The sequence below is a fragment of the Spermophilus citellus genome (genome assembly GCF_964194105.1).
Source record: "Spermophilus citellus genome assembly, chromosome: 18".
NCBI lineage: Eukaryota > Metazoa > Chordata > Mammalia > Rodentia > Sciuridae > Spermophilus > Spermophilus citellus.
This window is the reverse complement of record NC_138200.1, coordinates 66,044,238-66,063,886: the sequence shown is the minus strand read 5'-3', so window position 1 is coordinate 66,063,886 and position 19,649 is coordinate 66,044,238. Positions and strand designations below refer to the sequence as shown.

At 59.9% G+C, this 19,649-nt stretch overlaps 1 protein-coding gene across 1 annotated transcript in view; it reads right to left on the bottom strand.

Annotated features, from left to right (window-relative positions):
* Positions 1–391: 391 nt before the first annotated feature.
* Positions 392–19,649, bottom strand: part of CRISPLD2 (cysteine rich secretory protein LCCL domain containing 2) — a 47,310-nt gene continuing 28,052 nt past the window's right edge. The window contains exons 8-15 of the mRNA XM_081273904.1: positions 18,454–18,514; positions 15,486–15,552; positions 14,890–15,020; positions 14,267–14,310; positions 12,794–12,866; positions 10,143–10,218; positions 6,814–6,947; positions 392–890 (exon numbers count right to left, since the gene is read on the bottom strand). Coding sequence (XP_081130030.1) covers positions 836–890; positions 6,814–6,947; positions 10,143–10,218; positions 12,794–12,866; positions 14,267–14,310; positions 14,890–15,020; positions 15,486–15,552; positions 18,454–18,514 — 641 coding nt within the window. The 3' untranslated portion in view covers positions 392–835. The remainder of the gene's footprint in view (positions 891–6,813; positions 6,948–10,142; positions 10,219–12,793; positions 12,867–14,266; positions 14,311–14,889; positions 15,021–15,485; positions 15,553–18,453; positions 18,515–19,649) is intronic.

Below are 19,649 nucleotides of genomic sequence, written 5' to 3'. Positions count from 1 at the left end.
TTAATAGGTCAGTGAAGATGGGGGCCGGCATGTCGCACGGTCATTTAAGAAGTGGCACCCAGCCTGGAGTTCAGAGAAGTGGCCCCGCGGGACTGCCTGCCAGAGAGAGCCCCGAGGCCAGCCAGGGGCGGTGGAGGCCGGGCAGACGGGAGGGGAGGGTCCTGGTCATCAGTCCTCAACGAGACCAAAGGTCACAGCGGAAAACAGACGGGCCACAGGGAGGAAGCAGTGAGGACACAGACCTCTGGGCCCCGAGCTCTCAGGCACCAGCACTCCTGAGCTCTCAGCCCCCAGGACTGCGGGCCGCGGGCGCCTCCAGGGCCAGCCGTAGGCTCCCGCCTGCCCAGCGCACTTGTCTGACCAGCAAACACTAAGCCCACCTTCCTCCATGTCAGGGACGGACTGTGCTTTTTTATTTTTAAATAACTACTTTATACCCCGTTTCCCAGACTCCCTGCGCCTGCTCCCTGCCCGCCCCACGCCCCCAACCTCCGTCTCCAGCTCTGGACCCTCTCTCTCTCTAGAGCTCAGGGTCCTCCCCTCCACCCACAAAGGAACCGTGGCCAGAGCACCTTGGTACTGACCCCTGGAGGGGGAGAGGCCCCAGTGGAGGCCCAGGCCTGAGTGCTGAGCAGACAGCCCGGGAGGCCTTGCTCCAGAGGAGGGGGCCCACGTCACCCTGGCCAAGGCCACGGAGGGCGGGGCCCTGACCGCCATCCACAGAAGCTCCCTGACTCTCTGCACTCCCACCCCACCCGACCCCACACGACAAAGTCAAAACCAAAGCAAAACCGCGAAGCCCTGCTGCAGACGCCCGTGTCCCAGTGGTGAGCGGTCACTGCCTGACGGCAAAGATCCGGAAGGCCTTCCCGTCCCCGGGCGAGCTCAGGCTGAAAGAGAAGGGAGAAGGTGTTACTGAGGGAGCGGGCGGGCAGGAGAGCCATGGGCTCCGCAGAGCAGCCCCACAGAGCAGCCCCACAGAGGCACGAGCGACCAGGGACACCCCCGCGGCCCGGATGAGTCAGGGACCTGGCGGGCCCCGCTTCCTGTGCAGATGAGCCCAGCCTGAATCTAGGTCAGGGCTGTAAGTGCTTCAGCCCAACTCGGGATCCTTGTGGCCCAGCCTGCTGGGCGGGGCTCACCCCAGGACCCCGCCTGGTGTCTGCCACACCTTCCACCAGATCACGGCCACCTGAAGGACAGGCTCTTAGGATGGTAGGAGAAGGCACAGGCTCTGAACAGGCTCCCGCGAGGGCCTCAGCCTAGTGCACCTAGGAGCGGTCACGCTGCAGAGGTGCACGTGACATCAGGAGGCGCTTGGTGGCCGTGGTCACTCTGCTGGTGGGAAGTCTGCCAGGAGAGCGCAGGAAGTGCTCGTGCTTGTGCAAAGATGTTCTTTCCGGTTTGTTCATCACAACAAAGAAAGACAAACCACCACGTCACCACACCACGTCGGTGAGCAAGGACACCCAGAGTGGTTTGTGCATGGGTCGCTGTGTCACCGAGGAGACCGCAGGACAGTGCACCGGGCTTGGAAAGCCACCTTCGCTCTCAGCGGCCACTCAAGGGCGTGACCCTTTCTTGGGACAAGTCTTGTGTGTGAGCAAAACGTCACACGGTCACGGTGGCTGTACTGGGTGTGGGCTGTCTGTCCCGCTCAGGAGTGGCGGGGGAGGAGGATGAGGGTCGTGAAGGCCAGGGCCAGGGGTGGACGCCAGGGGCCCTGTGAGAGAGCAGCCTGGACACTAGTTTCCTGCCCCCAGCGTTCTGGATCCTAACCAGGGAAGAGCTGGCCACCGGGGACCACGACATGAGAGGAGGACAGCAGGCACAGAGTGGCGCAGCCTGTGAAGGACGGGTCAGGAGTGTCCTGGAGGTGGCCGCTGCCTATGGCCAGTGTCAAAAGGACAGCAGGAGGGGCACACCTGGCTTCCTAGAGGGCAAAGTCCCTCTCATTCTTAAGGATCAGCCGGACATGTCTACAGGCACAGACACGTGCCTCCGTCCGCACACCGTGGTGAGCACGTGGGCTCTCCCTTCCTTTAAGGGAGCCTCGTCTCTGAAAGCCTCGTTTATCTGCTGAGGGAAGAGCAAGTCCGCGGGACAGGCGCGACCCCGCTGGCGGGGCCTGGTGCTCCCTGTCTCGGAGCCTCAGTTTCCTGTCTGTGAACAGTTCACCAAGATGCTCCCTCCTCGGGACGTGAGCAGAGCCAGCTCTCCGGAGGCAGCGGGACAGCGACTGGCATGTAGCAGGTGCTCAACAGCCAAGAGCCACAGAGTCCCGCGTCCCTGGGCCTGTGCTGTCCAGGGGAGGACAAGCCCGCACATGGCGGGCACCCACGAATGATCCTGAAGCCCCAGGCCCAGGGCTGCCAGCCTCGCCGCTCGCACTGACGCGCAGGCTGTTTGAAGGAAGGAAGCTCGGCACCAGGTGCCTCCCCCCAGCTCTGCTTGGGTTTTTATGTGTGCACTGCTCCAAATGCTCAGGGCAAGCTATAAATGGGCAGTAGACGGACAGGGCACTGCGGGGCCTTCAGGGACCCTGGGTTTCTGTTCTCTGCCTGACTGTTTAAATAACAGCACACATTTCCTTTACAACAAAAAACTTTTTGTAGTTGTAAATGGACGGAATGGCTTTATCTTATTTGTTTATCTCACGTGGTGCTGAGGATGGGACCCAGCGCCTCACACATGCCAGGCTAGTGCTCTGCCACGGAGCTGCAGCCCAACCCTACGACAAGCATTTTTAAAGACAGAAGCACCTGTAGCAGCATCCAGTGCACCTGGCTCCTCCTGGGGAGGGTCTGAGTGGAGGGAGGGAGCAGGGCATGCTGGGTAAGAGCCCGGGAGCCCTGGGCAGCCTGGGTCAGGCCCAGCTCCGCCCTTGCTGGCTGCGTGACCTTGGGCAAGTTGCTTAACCACTTTTCTCCTCCTTTCTTTCTTTTTTGGGGGATGTGGGTACCGGGGATTGAACTCAGGGGCACTGGACCACTGAGCCACATCCCAGCCCTATTTGAATTTTATTTAGAGATGGGGTCTCACTGACTGGCTTAGCCCCTTGCTGGTTGCTGAGGCTGGCTTTGAACTCGAGATCCTCCTGCCTCAGCCTCCTGAGCCCCTGGGATTCGGTGTGCACCACCAACCACCTGCCCTGGCTTCCCTTTCCTTTATAATAAGATGTGGACAGTGGCAGCCCCGCCCACAGGGCCCCGGGGGATCAGATGTGCAGGAGGGAGGCAGGGCCCCAGCCTGGCCCTGCCTGGCACCGAAGCCGTGGGCCCATCAGACCTGGAAATAGTGGCTCAGTGGCTTTTGCTTCTCAAATTCCTAGAAACAGATTTGAGTCGCCCAACCTTTGAGATGCCCAGAGCCAGGCTGTCCGCTGGTCATGGGTGGCTGCTGGACTAAGCGGCAGGTCTGCGCTACGAGGTGGGCATGGACCAGGTCTCCGACATCTGAACAGAAGATGCAGGTCTCTTTCTGTTTTTTTGGAGGTGCTGGGGACTGAACCCAGGGCCTTGCGAGGCAAGCACTGAGCTATGTTCCCAGCCCCAAGATGCAGGTTTCTTGTTGGTGACTTTTCTACTGGTTACATATCAATACGAGAAGGTGATGGACAGATGGAGTAACTAAAATGTACCCGCGCTCTTCTGTCACCTCCCACAGGGTCACCAGAAACTTTAGAATCCAGTGTGTGGCTCACGGTTCACATCTGCTGGCCCTGCACAGTGGACACCAGTCCTTTGAAGACAGGCACTTCTGTCCTTTCTGTTCCCTGTTATGTCCCCCGGGCACAGAGGGGCTCACTAGTCAGACAAAGCCCAGCCCATGCACCTGGGCGCACTGGTTAGGTTTTTAAAGACCGCGTGACCAAGGACGCCGACACTGTTGGTGCGTTTCCCAATCTCCCTTGAAATCTGTCTTTAAAAATGGTCCTGGTCTAAGGAAAGCCCTGGGAGATGTGCATCGGGAAGGCCAGCTTCTCCCAGGAGACAGGGCCGAGCAGGGTCCAGAGTCACAGCCCCCCAACCCCCTTGTTCCTGCCCCCGGCCCTGGGTAGGAGAGAAGGGGGTTCCCGCGGCTGCCTGTCACAACTCCGGAAGCCGTCTTCTCAAGAAGGCCATTGTGAAAGCAGAGCCGCCCGAGCCAGCAGCCTCGCCTGGGAGCTGAGTGCCTCCCCAGAGCACCTGGGTTTGGGTGCGGACTGAAGGGTTATGTAAGTTTAAAACGCCATTTGTCACACAGCGGTCACAGTACATCCTCTGCGCACATCTCCCTTGGGACCTTGTGAGATCCTGACAGGGTCTCAGCAGCCATTGGGGACAAAGCCACCCTCTGGCTCCAAAATAGCTTCCCATGTTCCCAGGTGGGGATGGGCTGGGGAGGCCCCTGGGCCCCACTGCCCTGCAGGTCAGGGGGCCGGGGCTCCATCTACACAGAGAGGACAGGCCTGGCCACGGAGGCATCTCTGCAGACCCTCCACTGGGGCCTCGTCACCAAGGACCCCTAGACAGTAGGCTGAACCCTGCTGGGATCTCAGCTCCCAGCACCCCTCCCTGACGGTGACCCTGGGCCTGGTGACAGGGGTTTTGACTTCTATATTGCCTGTCCCCCACAAGACACAAGCCCCACGAGGGCAGAGATCTGGCTGAAGGGCTCCCTGCTGGAGCCCGGGTGCCTGGGACAGGGTCAGGGCTGCCCGGGAGGAGGCCACTTGCACAGGTGAGCGGGTGCTACCAGGGCAGATGCGAGAGGGACCGGGGAGCATTTGGAAGTTGCTTTATCCCATGAGAGAATTCTTGAAGGCCACTTCTTATGAGGAGCCGCTGACCCCTATGGAGAGCACCATGGCCTCTCTAGGGTCAACCACCCTCAGAGGTGGTGCCCAGAGCAAGGCCCCGGGTTCTGCCACACACTGTCTCTGAGCCATTGTGTCCCCTCCGATCCTCAGGTGAGGATCAGGCTCAGGGAGACCTGCTCAAGGGGACCCCACTGACAAACAGCAGAGCAGGGCCCCCAGTGCCACTGGGTGCCACATGCCTGTAGCCTGGCACACATGTGGCGCGTGCGCTTGTCCCTCCTGGGCTCTGGGTTCCTTGGGTCAGTCCTGGTAGCTGCGGGTGCTCCAGTACGTAAATGGATGACCTTTTTTTTTCCGCAGTACCGAGCTCGAACCCAGGAGGGTCTTCTTAGAGCCATAGCCCAGCTCTCCCTTTCTAAAAAGATGATTTATTTTGAGACGGGGTCTCACTAAGCTGCCTGGCTGGCCTGGAGCTCAAGATCCTCCTCCCTCAGCCTCCTGAGTGGCTGAGACACGCAGTGGCCACACCAGGCGATGGAGGAGTCCTGGGGGAACATCAGACCCCCGCCCTTCCTGGCATTTGTGGGTAACTGCTCCAGGACCTCTGTCCCTCACATAACGTCCAGGTGTCCACGCACCTCCATGGGTACAGAAATGGCCACGGCACTGCACTGCTCAGAGAAAACACCAGGGAAGAGTCCGCACATGGGCAGTAGGAACATATCTGCCCCGTGGCTGGCGGAACCGGTGGACGTGGAACCCGTGGGGACGGGGCCGTGAGCCTGCTGACTACATGCCAGGCACACGGTCCCCTCCTGCACTCCACACCCTGAATGTCAAGCCTGCTGGGCCACCTCCAAGCAGGTCATCAGGAACGTGCTCTGTGACAAGTTCCCTGCTGATGTGAGGTGAGTGGCCTGCGGACCCCTGGAGACCCACAGCATTGCCCCCTGTGGGGACAGCACCATATCTCTCCCTTTATGGGCGAGCACATGGGGCACGGGAAAGCCAGGCATGAACAGCCATGGTTCCGGCCCAGGACAGAGGACGCAGGCGGGGAGGGGGCAGCAGGGCCCACGGGGGGAGACTGCGGGGTGACTCAAGTTCGTCCTGTGGCAGCCTCGGGCCCCTCCTGGGAGGGACCTAGAGACTGGCAGAGACTCTGGGCTGTGCCCTCACGGGGGCCTCAGCTCTCTGGGACCACGGCCGCAGCCAGAGGGAGGAGCCGCCATGTGCGCAGGTCACAGGGGCAGCGGGAACAAGCCCAGCCACCCCGACTCAGGAAGGCTGTTTGCTCTTAACTGGGACACAAAGCACTCTGCAAACGGGCGTCCGGGGACTTATTTCCAGCGTGGCCAGGAAATTCCACCTAATCAGCTGCCTCACTTCCCTCCCGCTGGCTCGGTGGAATTTCCCTTCATTAGGCTTCACCCCAGCCAGGCCGGGAGGCGGAGCCGTGGACCCCGCGACCCGGGCTGGCGACAGTCACCGCCTGCACCCACGGGCGGAAATTCACAACGCTGGTTCCGGAGCCCGTCTCACCTCCAGCCCTCGACAGGCCCCGGCTCAAGGGGTCCAGCCAACAGAGGAGGTCAGGACAGCCATGATCCCACCTCACAGGTGGGGACACCGAGGCCCAGAGAAATCAGGTGGCTGGCTCTGAGCTGGTGACGAGCAGGGCCAGGTCGGGGCACAAAGGGCATCACTCGAGCTTATAAAACCCGATGTGACCGAGTTGTGTGTAGGTTTCCATGACCGTTACGTAACCACCCACTGACCCCGTCTGAGACGCACCCGGCGCACCCAGTTCCCACAGTGGCCCTGGGGACAGTGGTGGTCAGGGTTGTGCTGTTTCTACAGATTCTAGATACTCTGCTGGGAACAGAAAGATAGTTCCTGAAAGGTGAAGGGAAGGGGAGGGGGCCCGGCTCAGCCCGCTGCCCTGTGGAGTTGGCGCCTCCGCCCATGCGCTGCTGCAAGATGGCCCCTGGCACTGGCCCCGGCCGGCCTACCTCTCAGACTGTACCCCGTTCCTGAGCGAGCCCGCGTAGGCCTTCTTCTTGTCCACAGGCATCACGTCCACGTACCCGCCGCTCTCGTCCCCAATGACGCCGGCGTGCACGGCTGTCCTGCAGATGCTGGACTTCTGCAAGTACACGGACGAGGGTCAGGGCCGAGGTGGCACGTCGAGCACCTGTCGGTGGGGCTGATGTGGCAGGGGGTACCCGGCGCAGCCCGGCCCCTCGGGGTCTCTGCGGAGAGAGACCCGGCCTCACCCGCTCATCTGAGTGACAGGCGGGGGCTTGGCGCAGCAAGGCCAGGGCTGACCCCAGTGCCATAAAACAACAAGAAAGGGCACACTCTGCCTCACGTGTTCAGCAAGTGGCTTTCTGAGCCTGGATGTGCCAGGTGCCATCCCCGGCATGGGGAGGGCAGGGGGGTCAGCAGGGAACAAATGAAGACCCGCCTCAGGAGCTGGGGGCGGCAGAGTGTGTCCAGGAGCAAGAGCACCTCAGCCCCAGAGGCTGAGACTCATGGCGGGTGGAGGCCCAGGACATCTGCCCAGAGCCCCCAGGAGGCCCAGCAGGCTCCAGCCGAGTGTGGGTGGAGGTGGCCTTTGAAAGCAGGCAAGGCCACAGCTCAGGGCTCACGCTCCTGGCGGATCTGCCCTCAGGGGCCAGCAACTGAGCAGCAGCCCAAGAGAGATCCGAGACCTGCCTGCAGGGACTGGAATGTGGGCAGAGGTCCCTTCCCGCCCGTCCTCCTGCCGCCAGCCTCTCCCCCTCTGGGCATCTGCAGAGAGACAGGCTCCGCTCCCTCCTCCGGGCCTGGCGCACACGAGCACCTGAACACTCACTGACCTCCCCACGACCCCCTGGCCCCCCACGCCACAGCTGAGCGCCCAGTGACCTGCGTCCACCCAGAGCCTCTTCCCTCCAGGGGGCAGGCCAGCACGGAAGCCCTGGGGGCACCTGCGGAGGGGCCTGCCCTGAGCGTCTCCAGCCCCTGCGCAGTGAGCCAGGGGCCCCAGGGCAGCTCTTATCATCACGGGTCCTTCCTGATGGACAGGGAGCTGAAGGCCAGGCCCAAGTCACTCGGCCGGCAAACGGCAGAGCCAGAGACCATATTCCCCTCCACAGGGTGGCCACGTGACACGGAAGACCAGGGCTGAAGGCAGGTGTCTCCTGAGGTGGCACTAGTGAGACAGACACGGGACCTAAAGTCAAGGACCACCCCACATGGCCACCCAAGGCTCCAGGGTGGGAATCTGCCTCAGGGACCCTCGGATGTGGTCCCCAGCCAGCAGCAGCCACGCCACCTGGGACACCTTAGCAACGAGTCTCTGCCCCCCCCCCCCCCCCGGCCCACGAGGCGAGTGGCTGCAGGAGGCCAGGGACCTGTCCGAGCAGCTCCCGGGGCTCTGGGGGCACTTCCCAGGCAGCGGGCAGGGAGGACCCAGGGAAACGGAGGTCCAGGAAGCCTCGCCCACATCCCACCCCAGGGAGCGTCTGCCAGGCTGGCCACTCGGCCTGGACCCAGGCTCCGCTCGCTGGGCCACGCCCGAACGCCTCTGCCACAGCTCGACCCAAGGCCAGGGGCAGAGCTTCAGGGGAATGGGCAGGAGTGTGGGCACTGCGAGGCCCTGGCAGGACTGGGGCTGGCGCTCCCAAAATAAATCTCTTAGCTAAACAGACGCTTCCAGAAGCCATCATGTCCCAGAACCCAGCGTGACCTAGAAACTGAGGCCAGAATCGAGGCTCTGCCACCGAGGCCGCTCACCCCACCTCTGCCTCCCGACCTTCTTTCCGCCCGACTTTCTTTCCGTTAAGACTCTGAGCCCCTCCATTTACTATGCCTCCAACAAGCCAAGCCATCACGGGACCGGCCCCGTAGGAGCCTGAGTGTCAAAGCTCCAACCCGAGGGGACACGTCAGTTCCAGGGACACTCGGGTTCCAGCCACACGCCTGTCCCCCGCGTGACCGGGTGCTGGTGAGCTCAGCAGGTGGAGCAGCCTGGGCCACGTGCTCACTGTCACCTGGGGAAGGTTACCTGAGCTGTTTCCCCCTCTGTAGAATGGGGACAAGGACACCTGCGCAGGGTGTTTTAAGGAGCCTAAGGCTGCAGGTGTTGGATACAAAGCAGCTTCACCTCACGGCCGCCCGCTGGCCGGGCATCTCTCCCTCATCTTTGTTGCACACGTTTAGCTGTTTGTTGTCTGCTGTGTACAGATTCCATCTTGTCACTGCACTCTGTCACCACACAGGAACTGCGTTGTCCCATTCGGTATATATGAGTTTAAGCCCACGGAGCTGGCTGGTGACGGGGACCAGCTCTGGCCATCCATCTACTTTAAATCATCTTAAGTCACCATCTCTCTCTCTTTTTAAAATATTTTTAGTTGTAGATGGACACCGACGTTTATTTACTTGTTTCTTATTTATTCACTTAGTTTCCCTGACTGCTGGGGACGGAATCCAGCGCCTCACCCACGGGGGAGCCCCGGCCACGCAGCCCGGTCCTCTCCGCCTCCTAACCAGAGCTTGGTCCAAGCACTTAGTTTAACAATTGCCACAGGAAGCCTGACTTTTAGAACTCAGTCTTAGCCGAATGCTTTCAAGAAGGAAAAAAGCTGATTTAAAGAGGAAAGAGAAATGAGGAGGAAGAAAAGCTTAGTCATGAAGGTCGCCTTGACCCCACAGAGCTGAGTGACTTCACGCTGACAGGAATCGGGGACAATTGAAGGCAGATGGAGGCCAAGATGGGGGGGGTGCCCACAAAAACATCAGGGAGCACCGAGGGACGTCAGCTGGACACCAGCTCTGGCCCACTCCACAGAGAGGGCAACTACCTGGCAAGGTCACACAGCCTGTCTGCAAGAGAGCTGGGACCACGTCACAACCAGCCCTGGGCACCGGGGAGCAGCCAAGCTCTAGAGGATTCACTGAGAGAAGTGAGGACACAGCCTCCTTGTTGGAGTCAGGAGGGAGGCTGGAAGGAGCCTCCGGTGCAGGAACAGGGGTCGCACTCTGAGCTAAATGTGTGCAGAGCCAGAAGGAAAGCAGCGAGGGCGGAGAGATCACGGGATGCTGGGGACATGGGGCACATGAGGCCAGAAACCCTGAAACCCGCCCGGGTGAGGTGAGGCCTGCGTGCCCTTCCACGCATCAGGACGCGGTGGGGGACACCTCCGTGGATGCAGAGATGGGACGGTGCTCAGAGAAGTGACAGTCCAGACTTCCCTACAGGCTCTGGAGTGAGCTGCCAGGTCCTGGGTCCAGGCCTGGGACCCTGAGGTCATAGCAGGTCCCAAGAGGCCACAGAGGAGGCCAAAGTACTCACATCTGCATAGATGTTGCTGCCGACCACGGGGGCCCAGTAGGACGGCTCGTCCCTACAGCGCGCAGGACAGCGGACTCTGGAAAAGAAGCGGCATTTGTGGAAGGGAACAATCAGCCGAAGGTGGAACCCCCCGAGCTTGCTCTTTGTTTGAATTTCCGGACTCCATTTGGGAGTGCAAGGAAGCCGCCCGCCATCTTGCTCTTTAAGAAAGACAAGGCCTCTCCCAGGGCAGCAGGGGAAGGTGTTCCTGCCCTCCTCAAAGGCCGCAGGCAGCTCTTCAAAACCCCACGCAGAAGGGCATGTGCAGACAAGGGAGCTAGAGAGATGAGCGAGGGCAGTGGGGCCGTGGGTGGTGGGGCCGTGGGCCGCGGGGTGGTCCCAGGCTTGGGTGTTGGCAGCTCCTACGGTGGGTGTGCGATGACCATCCACAGACCTTTTCCAAGGCCACTTCCCTGCTGGGGGAGGGAGGGCGGAGGCCCCCACCTCAGTGGGTCACAGGGTGTCCCAGGCAGCGGGGTCAGTTGCCACAGGCCAACTCATGACAGGGGTCGAAGGGCTGGACTCCTGGTGTTCCTGGAGCTTCCAACCAGGCAACAGCATGAGCTTGACTGAAGAAGAGGTCTTCAGTGTTTATCTAGAACAGTCTGCCACAGGCTAGAGCCCAGGGACCAAGAAACCAAGATGGCGTCCAAGAGCCATCTGGCCCCAAGGTGGCAGGACTCTTGAAGGGAAGAAGGCCAGGCAGAGGACCGACATAGGTCTGGAGGAAGCAGGGAAGGGGCAGGCAGGGAGAGAGTGGGGATTTGAAAAAAAAAATGTAGTCCCATTCGGTCTCTGAGTTTGAACCCATGAGTCGGCGGTGGCCTGCACGCTGCTGCTCTTTTTGTTTGTATTTGGGTGAAACAGCTTTGCCCAGTGAAATGTCAGCTGGACACCAGCCCTGGGCACCGGGGCTATTTAGGTCTATTTTTAAATCATTTTAAAGTCACCATCTCTGTCTCTCTTTCATTTTTTATTTTTTTATTTTTGGTTGTAGACGGACATGATACTTCTATTTCTTCTCCCACTCCTCCTGGAATGGCAGGTCAGAAACTCACATTTTGGATACTCTCACTCTACCAAGATCTTGTTAGTGTCTGTATTTTTCTGAAATTATTTCCTTCTGCTTCTCTTTAATATTCTACTAAGTCTACTCACAGGCATTTTAGGGGCTGGGAACATGGCTCAGTGGTAGAGCGTGTGCCCAGCACGTGCGAGGCCCTGGTTTGATCCTCAGCACCACATAAAATAAATAGAATAAAGGTATGTGTTCACCTACGACTAAAAAATAAATATTAAAAAAATTAAAAAAAAAAAACAAAAGGCACTTTAACATCGAGGAGGACCGACGAGGAGCCCAGGCCCCGCGGGCCTCTCCTGGACAGGCACCTGCTCAGATCTCTACCTCGTGTCCCTTCCGGAACCCACGTGTCTCCAGGTCCAGTGAGGACTCCTGGGCCGCTCCTCACAGGCCGCCAGGGGGCCCGTCTTGTCCCCTGTGCTGGGGACTCCCACTGTGTTCAGCTGTTACCACCTGTCACACAGCTGTGGCTCTGACGGGGCAGCTGCACTCTGCTCTACCTCCCGAAGGCCGTGCAGTGGCCACAGGACCAGCAGGCTGGTCCAGGAAGCTGGAGCCTGGCTAAGGAGGCCTCGGAGTCCACCAAGGAGCAGGTTTTCCCATCTCGCCTCCAAGGGGCTCTACAGGAACGGGAGACAGACGTGGCCAGGACACCCTTCCCTTCAGGAGAGAGGCTGTCATCCTCCGAGGACCAGCCTTCCCAGAGGAACTGCGCCTCCGGCAGGCACGGTGGAACCCACACTGCGACGGCAGAAGGGCGCGTCTCAGAAGGGGGCATGGGGAGCCAGAGGCCTGGCCCCAGCACGGTGTGGTGGGTGTGGGTGGGCGCTGGAGGAGGCCGCTGCATCCCTCACCTCGTGCTGGTGGCTGTGCCCCACACGTCCCTCAGACACACCAGGTGGTCAACTTACACTGGCCAGTTTCACTGAGGCCCTTAATAAAAGTCATTTTTAAAAAGCTACTTCTAGACTGGGGTCCTAATTAGAATAAGAGGGACTCCACGTCTATACAAACATGTCAAAATACACTACTGTCAGGTGTGACCAGAGGACAGATTTCTAAAAGTGAAAAAAAAAAAAAAAGCTACTTCTAGAATAATCTGCCCAAACTAGACCAGGCCAAGAACAAAGAGCGCTAAGATAACCAAAGGGGACAGAGGACAAGCAGCTTCCAGGGCTTCTGCACTGACCTAAGAGAGAATGGCAAGTGGCGCTCGAGGGAGATGGACATTTACCCAGGAACAGGATTCCCTCCCCGAGTCAGTGCCACCTTGAGGGGACACTTCCATGTCCCTGTCTAGGGCACCACAGCAAGGATCCAGGGCTTTTGGTGGCCTGGACAGGAAGCTTAGCAGCGTCCCCACCGAGAGCGGCAGCTAAGGGCAAGGCCTGGAGGACAGTGACATCACCCACTCCAGGCACAACCGCCTGGCGTCTTCCTCAACCCGGTGTAGACGAAGCCAGGTGCCAGCCCCAGAGAAGGGCCTGAGCCCCAAGCCCCAAGCCCCCATGGTGGTCACCCCGGGCCTCACCTCGGGCAGTGGGAAGCCGGCTTTTCAAACGGGCAGAGCTGAGCCACGGTGGTGTAGCAGTCCACGTCCTGCACTGTGGGGCAGAGGGAAAGGTCAGGTCCCCACGGGGGTGGGGGGGCAGTGCTCTCTCCTTCAGGCCATCGTTGTGAGAGGACAGCTCTGACACCAGCCTCCTGGGGTCCCTGACCGCGGGCCTCCCCAGGCCAGGGCTGGACAACTTCTTTCTTAAAGGCTCAGAGCGTGGACATTTTCGCTGTGGCCTAATGTCACATCAAGACCACTGGACGCTGCTGGAGCAGCAGGTCCCTGTTGGTGACGTGTGAGTGGGGGGCCTGGCCAGGGGTACTGAGGCTCCATCCACGATCAGGAGGCAGACAGACCTGGCCCACAGGCCAGTTTGCCAGCCCGGCCCCGTCTGTCATTTGGACGGGCCCCGGGTTTCTGCAGCTGCCCAACAAAGGACCTGGCTCCGTACCACAGGGACTTCTATTCCGCGGGATGCTGGGGCGCGGGGTGGGGTGGGGACATTAAAGTTGGGTTTAGAAGACTATTTACAGGCATGGAAATGCATTCCTGAACCACAATTATTAAAGGAAAAAAATCAATTTGTAAGCTAATCCCTTTTAAATTTTAAAAGTTATCGATGTATATGCTTTTGAAATACAGGAAAAATAAACTGGGACATCACCCAAAGGATGTGGTCACCACTAACCAGTAGAATTTAGGTCAAGTTAGCTTTTCAAAAACATTTTAAAGGCTCCACGGTATCTTTAATTAAGTGGATACACAAACATCGTTTCTGTCCTAAGGAAAGCTCTGTGACAACGTTTTTATAAAGGCAACTAACAATTCTTGCCTCTGGGGCAAATGACAAGAGTTGCTTTCCCAAAGGACGAGAGGGGTGAGCAAGTCCAGGGAGGGCGCTGGACGGAGCCCTGCACTGCCTGCCGCGAGCAGCCCAGGCAGGGCCCACTGGGACAACCCTCGATCACACCCTCCATCACCGGCTGGAGCCACCTCCCATGTTACCAAAGGAAGCCCCAGGGCAAGACGAGCCATCTGCAGGGACGGCAAGTCTCCCTCCTTGTCCAGGCAGGCCTACTGACCATTACGCTCTGCTTCCTGCTGAGTGCCAGTCGAGGCTCAGAATCCTTCTCAACACAGGGCTCCAGGTGGCCACTGCCACTCCCATTAGTAACTGCAGCCCCAGGCACCAGCACTCCTGTGACATTCAACAGGACAGCCCAGACCTGCTTTTGACTCTGCCATCCAGAGCCAGTTTCGAGTCCAGTTATGTTGAGAAGCCAATCAAAGAGAGGACCTCTCAGGGGCCTCTGGAAATGACCCTCCTGACACTGGGACAAAGGTGCTGGCGGGCGTGACGGAGGGAGGAGAGGGCAGTGACCCCAGGAGTAAAGCTGGCAGGGGACAGAGGTCCCCCACGTGCAGTCCCCCTAAGTGACCGCGGCTCACCTGTCACTTTGGACACCATGAATGAGCTGGAGGGCTTGTATTTGCTGGAAGAAAGAACGTCAGGTCAGGGAGCGGAACACGCCTCGGGGCTCATCCTGCGGCTGCCCAGCTCGGCCTTCCCAAGTTCGAGCTCTCAGAATATTCTAGAGCAGGGCTGCTTAACCTTTTTGTACCAAGACTCCTCTGGAAACCCAGTGAGACCTACAGACTCTCGGACAACGGTTTTAAGATGTGAAGATACATTCCAAACACCACAAAGAAGTTGGTTGTTATTATGCGATGACTGAATACTGTGCTTCTTCGTTAATGCACAGCCGAGCGGGGTCAGGTATGGACCCCCTGGTGCCCGTCATCCCAGGGTAACCACTGGAGGGACAGTGCTTCAGACGTCTGCAGCGACTGGTTCCACCAGCAGGGACGTCGCCTCCCAGGGGTGCTGCATGGAGGCTGTGCCCAACATCAGGAAGGACACACTCCATTGCAGGTGGACGCCGGTGGGGTGGGCGCTGTGATTCACCCCGCGAGGTGGGTGGCAGGCCTGCCCAGCCCAGGCAGGAGCCAGAGGCACCCTCGGAACAGGAAAGACTGTTTTAAGGAGCCCCGGGCACAGACACAACAGTTACCTCAACGACTCCACGCCATGTTTCTGAGACTTGACGAAGAAGGGCACCTGCCCGTTCCTGGTGATGTCCACCAGGCCCCCTTTGTCGTCGAGGACTCCGGAGTGGAGGGCGGCCCGGCATATGCTGGATGACTGGAGGGGGCGGGGAGGAGGCCACAAGTACAGTCTGAATTAATCTTTGTTAGAAATACCCAAGAGGTTTGTCCTTAAACCCCTGAAAGCCAAAACGCCGGGCCCAGGCTCCCCCCACCCCGACGTTCCCTCTCCATAACCAGGTCTTTGTTCCCGGGCTGGCTTATCTGGAAGATCCCATCCGAGTCGCTTTACCAGCTCAGGACGGTGACAAGAGCCCTTTCTCCCCACTCAGCGGAGCATGCTAACTCTGGGTCTGACGCGGAGACGGGCCCGGTGAGGACCAGCCCCCGTCCCCACAGGTGGCTCTGACAGGCTGGGAGCCCCCGAGCCCTGATCAGTTCCAGACCCTCCAGGTGTGACCCAGGGGTGGAAAGGAAGCCCTCTGCTATGAAGCCACCACCTCTTTAAAAACACACGGCAGCGTCCAGCCGAACCGCCCACAGCAACACTGACCACACTTACACTTTCATAGAACACGGACCCGAAGATCTTTGCCTTGTGGCTCAGGCAGCCTCCTGGGCACTGGTACCTGAAGAAAGAAATGGCGTTCAGAGGGCGCCTCGCCGATGAGGCTGCCGGCCACCTGAGTGCTCTTCCTTCAAGAGCTCCATTATCACATCTAGAGAAGCGTCGCCCAGGGAGACCCCGCGGCTCTCCCAGTTCACCAGGGCCCGGGCGGGCTCACAGTCACACACTGTGGTCTTGATAGCGATCACATACTTAGGGAGACGAGTCACAGGAGAAAGACCCGTGACTTCACACGCACCAGAAGCCCTGATTGTCCTCCAGGATGTGCAGATAATGAGGGCTGTTTTCTGACTGTCACTCAATAGGGCATTTGGTCAGGGGAACCTCAGAGAAGCTGCTCTGTTCGTGACCCCCAGACCCGCCCAGAGACTCCAGAGGCTAAGGCAGGGGCATGCCGGTTTGGGGCCAGCCTGGGTAACTTAAGGAGACCCTGTCTCAGAAAAAGCGGGGAGGGGGCCCAGGACGTGTAGCTCAGCGGTGGACCCTGCCTCGCCCGGGAGGCCTGGGTCCTTCCTGGGACCACACAAGCACAGTACGCCTCCACGTCCACTCCATGGGCCCCGGAATTTCCCTCCAAGTCCACATCCCAAGCAACAAGTCACACGGTCAGCCCCACACCCAGGCCAGCTGTCACCATGGAGGCGGGGAGAAGCCACAGGTGACCTGAAATGGCCCAACATGGTTTGTGTCGCCAAATGCCAGCGTGTCCTGCAGCCACTCACAAGGAAGTGTTTGAGGGATATTTCTGGACTTTGGAAAATTCTGAGGGTCCATGGGACGCAGCCGCTCCTGCTGACCACATGCTGCCAGGAAGCTGCATGGAAAGTCCTGCTGGGCTCCGGCTGCCCTGCCCTCAGCACAGAGAGGTGGACGGAGCCTGACAAACACCTGGGCCGGCGAGACCTCCTGTTTCTCACCTGGATGACACGTCGGCCGTGTGACCTCTGGCCTGTCTGCAGCTGGGCAGTGCTCGTTAACCAACAGCCCAGCCACCTGCAACTCGGGCACCTGCTGGAGTGTCCAGCATGCTGGAGTGTCCCGCCTTGACCGGCTGAACAGACACGGACATCGAGGAAGACCAGCGGATAGAGGGAGCGCCACGGACACGGAGAAGCCTCGAGTGCCCTTAGGTTCTGTGAAGCCACCTCATTCCAACCGCACCCCACCCCTGCTGCGTTAGAAAGTCTGCCAAGTCACGTTCGCAGCTAAGTGACCAAGCCTCCCCATGGTCCTGGGTCTCCCAGGACCTTTCCTACTAAAACCAGGAAAAGTCCCTGGCAAACTGGGACCCGCCAATCAGCTGCTCTGGGGCTCTGGGGCCAGGAACCCACTCATTTCCCAGGGGCGTGGTGGAGAGTGTCCCGATAAAGGGCTTCACTCTGTGGTTGGCATTAGGGCCACCGAGGTTACTCTTTGTGTTCTCAAGTCCCCTCTGCTTGGCCCCCGCCCCAGCCTGGCACTGACCCCCTTTCAGCTAAGACTGAGCGTACCTCTGCAGGTCCTAAGCGGCTTATCCGCGTGCAGCTGGAAGACCCCCCTGGTCCTGGCTCCAGAGGGTCACGGTTAGGGTGACCCACCAGGCTCTCGGGTTTGAGGACAATCGTGCCATTTAAGGTTCACAACACCAGCCGCAGGTCAGAATTTCCCAGGGAGCTTGGGAAATGCTCTGGGAACCCAAAGGCCCTTGAGAGGCTGAGCCCTCTCAGGCAAAGTCAGCGTCACGGGCAGCGGCCTCTGGGACGAGTCCCTTCTGAAAGTCTCCTGGGAGATCCTGGTGGTGCGGGTGCCAGGTTCCTCTGGCAGGGACAGCTTGTTTCATACTTCGACACTGAGAGCTGGCCCTAACCCGGTCCCTGGAAACCTGGGCACGGAGCACATTCGTCCCTCAGGGACCACACCGGCTCACGCTGTCTTCGCCCTCTTGAGAGCCGCTTTGCCTGCACACCGCCATCTGCTGTCCCCAGGCTGCATGGGGGTCTCAGTGCATGACCCCAGGATGCAGCTCCCGGTGTGTGCAGGGTGTGAGCCCCCCATCCTGAGACCCTCAAAGGGAATAAACACCTGGGCGGGAGACCCAGCTCCGTCACCCCCACGTGCCGTTCTCACCTGGGGTGGTGTCACCCCTCAGGGACATTTGCAGTCCCTGGAGACATTTGGTGATCACCCCTTGGGCAGCTTGCTACTGGCACCTGCTGGGTAGAGGCCAGGGAACTGTCGGCCCCACCAGGAAGACCAAGCCGGCCCCAGTGCCAGGAGAGTGCAGCCCGGGCCCTGCCTGTGTCGACAGAGGAACAGCCCCAGGAGCCAAGCTCTCGGGCACTGGGCGAAGTCAGAGAAAAGGCGGGGTGCCATGGCCAGGGCACGCCTGACCCGGGCCTGCTCCTGGCTCGCTGGGCCCAGCCTTAGAGCTGTAGGGAATTGGGTGTGGAGTGAGGTGTCCCCAGAGCGCCTGTGTCCATGCAGGGGTGGAAGGAGGGGAAATGGCAGGACTGAGAGCTGGGACCTGTCAGCCCACCCAGTGTGACTAGACTGTCTGGACGGTCACTGTCAGCAGGCAGGCGTGGCTGAGAAGGTGAGGTCACTGGGGTGGGCCCTGGAGGGGCGCAACTGCCCTGCAGCCCATTCCCTTCCCTGCTTGCTGGCTGCCCAGAATGGACGGCACTCCTCCCCCACGCCCTTCTCGGACCCCAAGCGATGGGGAGGCTGACCGTGGACTGACCCTCTGACACTGTGAGCCACCACCAACGGCTCCTCCTCTGCGCTGTTCTTGTCAGGCATGTGGTCACAGTGACTCTAAGTTGACCAATAGCCAGTGTCCACGAGTTTCCACGCACCCGGCCCAGGTTCAATGAGCCCATCTGTGAGGACCAGGGACTCCGAGAGGCAGGTCAGCCAGACTCACCTGTTGCACGTAGACCCCTTGCACTTGTCCTTCATCTTGGTGTCACAGCGGATGATCTGGGCTAGGAGAGAAACGGGGAGGTATCCGTCACAGCAAGAAGCCAGGAGGGTGAGTGCGAGCTAGAAGGCCTCCCCGCAGGTCATTCTGGAACATTCTGGAGCCAAGCCATACAAGAGAAGAGCAATGCCTGGCAGCTGTGACCTCACAGGGGCTCAGTCCCAGACCTGCTGCTTGTCACTGTGGTGTGACCCTGGGTGTCGCTCACCCTCTGAGGTCCCAGTTCCACATGGGGATAATTATGGCACCCACTTGAAAGGCCCTGTGAGCACTAAAGGGTGAGCAGGTGTGGTCCAGAAGCAGCCTGGGACCACTGGTGCCCGGCAGCCCCGCCAGGTTCTGGCAGCAGGACCCACAAGGACAGGGTCCTTGTCCCAGCCCAGGTGCCGGACATGGCTGCCTCCCCATGGTCAAGTGAGCTGTGCCGAGCTCCCGTGGCGTGGTTTACAGGGACGCGTCAGGGTCCAGAGTGGGGTCGCTGGAGAGGCCCTGGCCATATCATGATTCCATATGATTAAAACTGCCACCACTTCAGAGAGACAAGGGACCAGCGTCCAGGTCAAAATGAGCTGCAGAACAGTCACCTGCCGGGAGAGGCTTGAAGGCAGGGGAGGAGAGAAGGATGGACAGGGCCAGGAGGACAGAGGTGCTGAAAAGGCAGGAAGGGTCTCCAGGGCAAGCAGGGTGCAGGGTCAGGGTGCCCTCACAGTGAGTCCAGCTTTGTGTTTCTTGGTCCTTTTGGGGAACGAGCCACAGCACTCACCTGGGCCATCCCGGCCGAGGAAGTGCCCGGCCCTCAGCCAGGCTGCCCCTGGGGGCCAAGCTCTAGCCAAGCCCAAAGCTCCAGGGGTGCTCAGCCATCAGAGGGCAAGAGGTGAGCAGGGGACACTGTTGGGCTTCCTAGTCCTGGGAGAAGCACTTGGCCTCCTGCCCATCAGGGATACTGGGGGCGCTTCATGGTGGTCTAGAGTGGGGACACTGGGCCGTCCCATCACAGCCAATAACCCCCAGGACTGCCCTGCGCTGGGCATGGTCTCCCCACTCCACGGAGGAGTACAGAGCCAGAAAAAGCAAAGGGTCACCTGGCCCAGAGCTGGAACCCTGCAAAGGGGTGGTGGAAGGTGCCCGAGCCCCTGGAC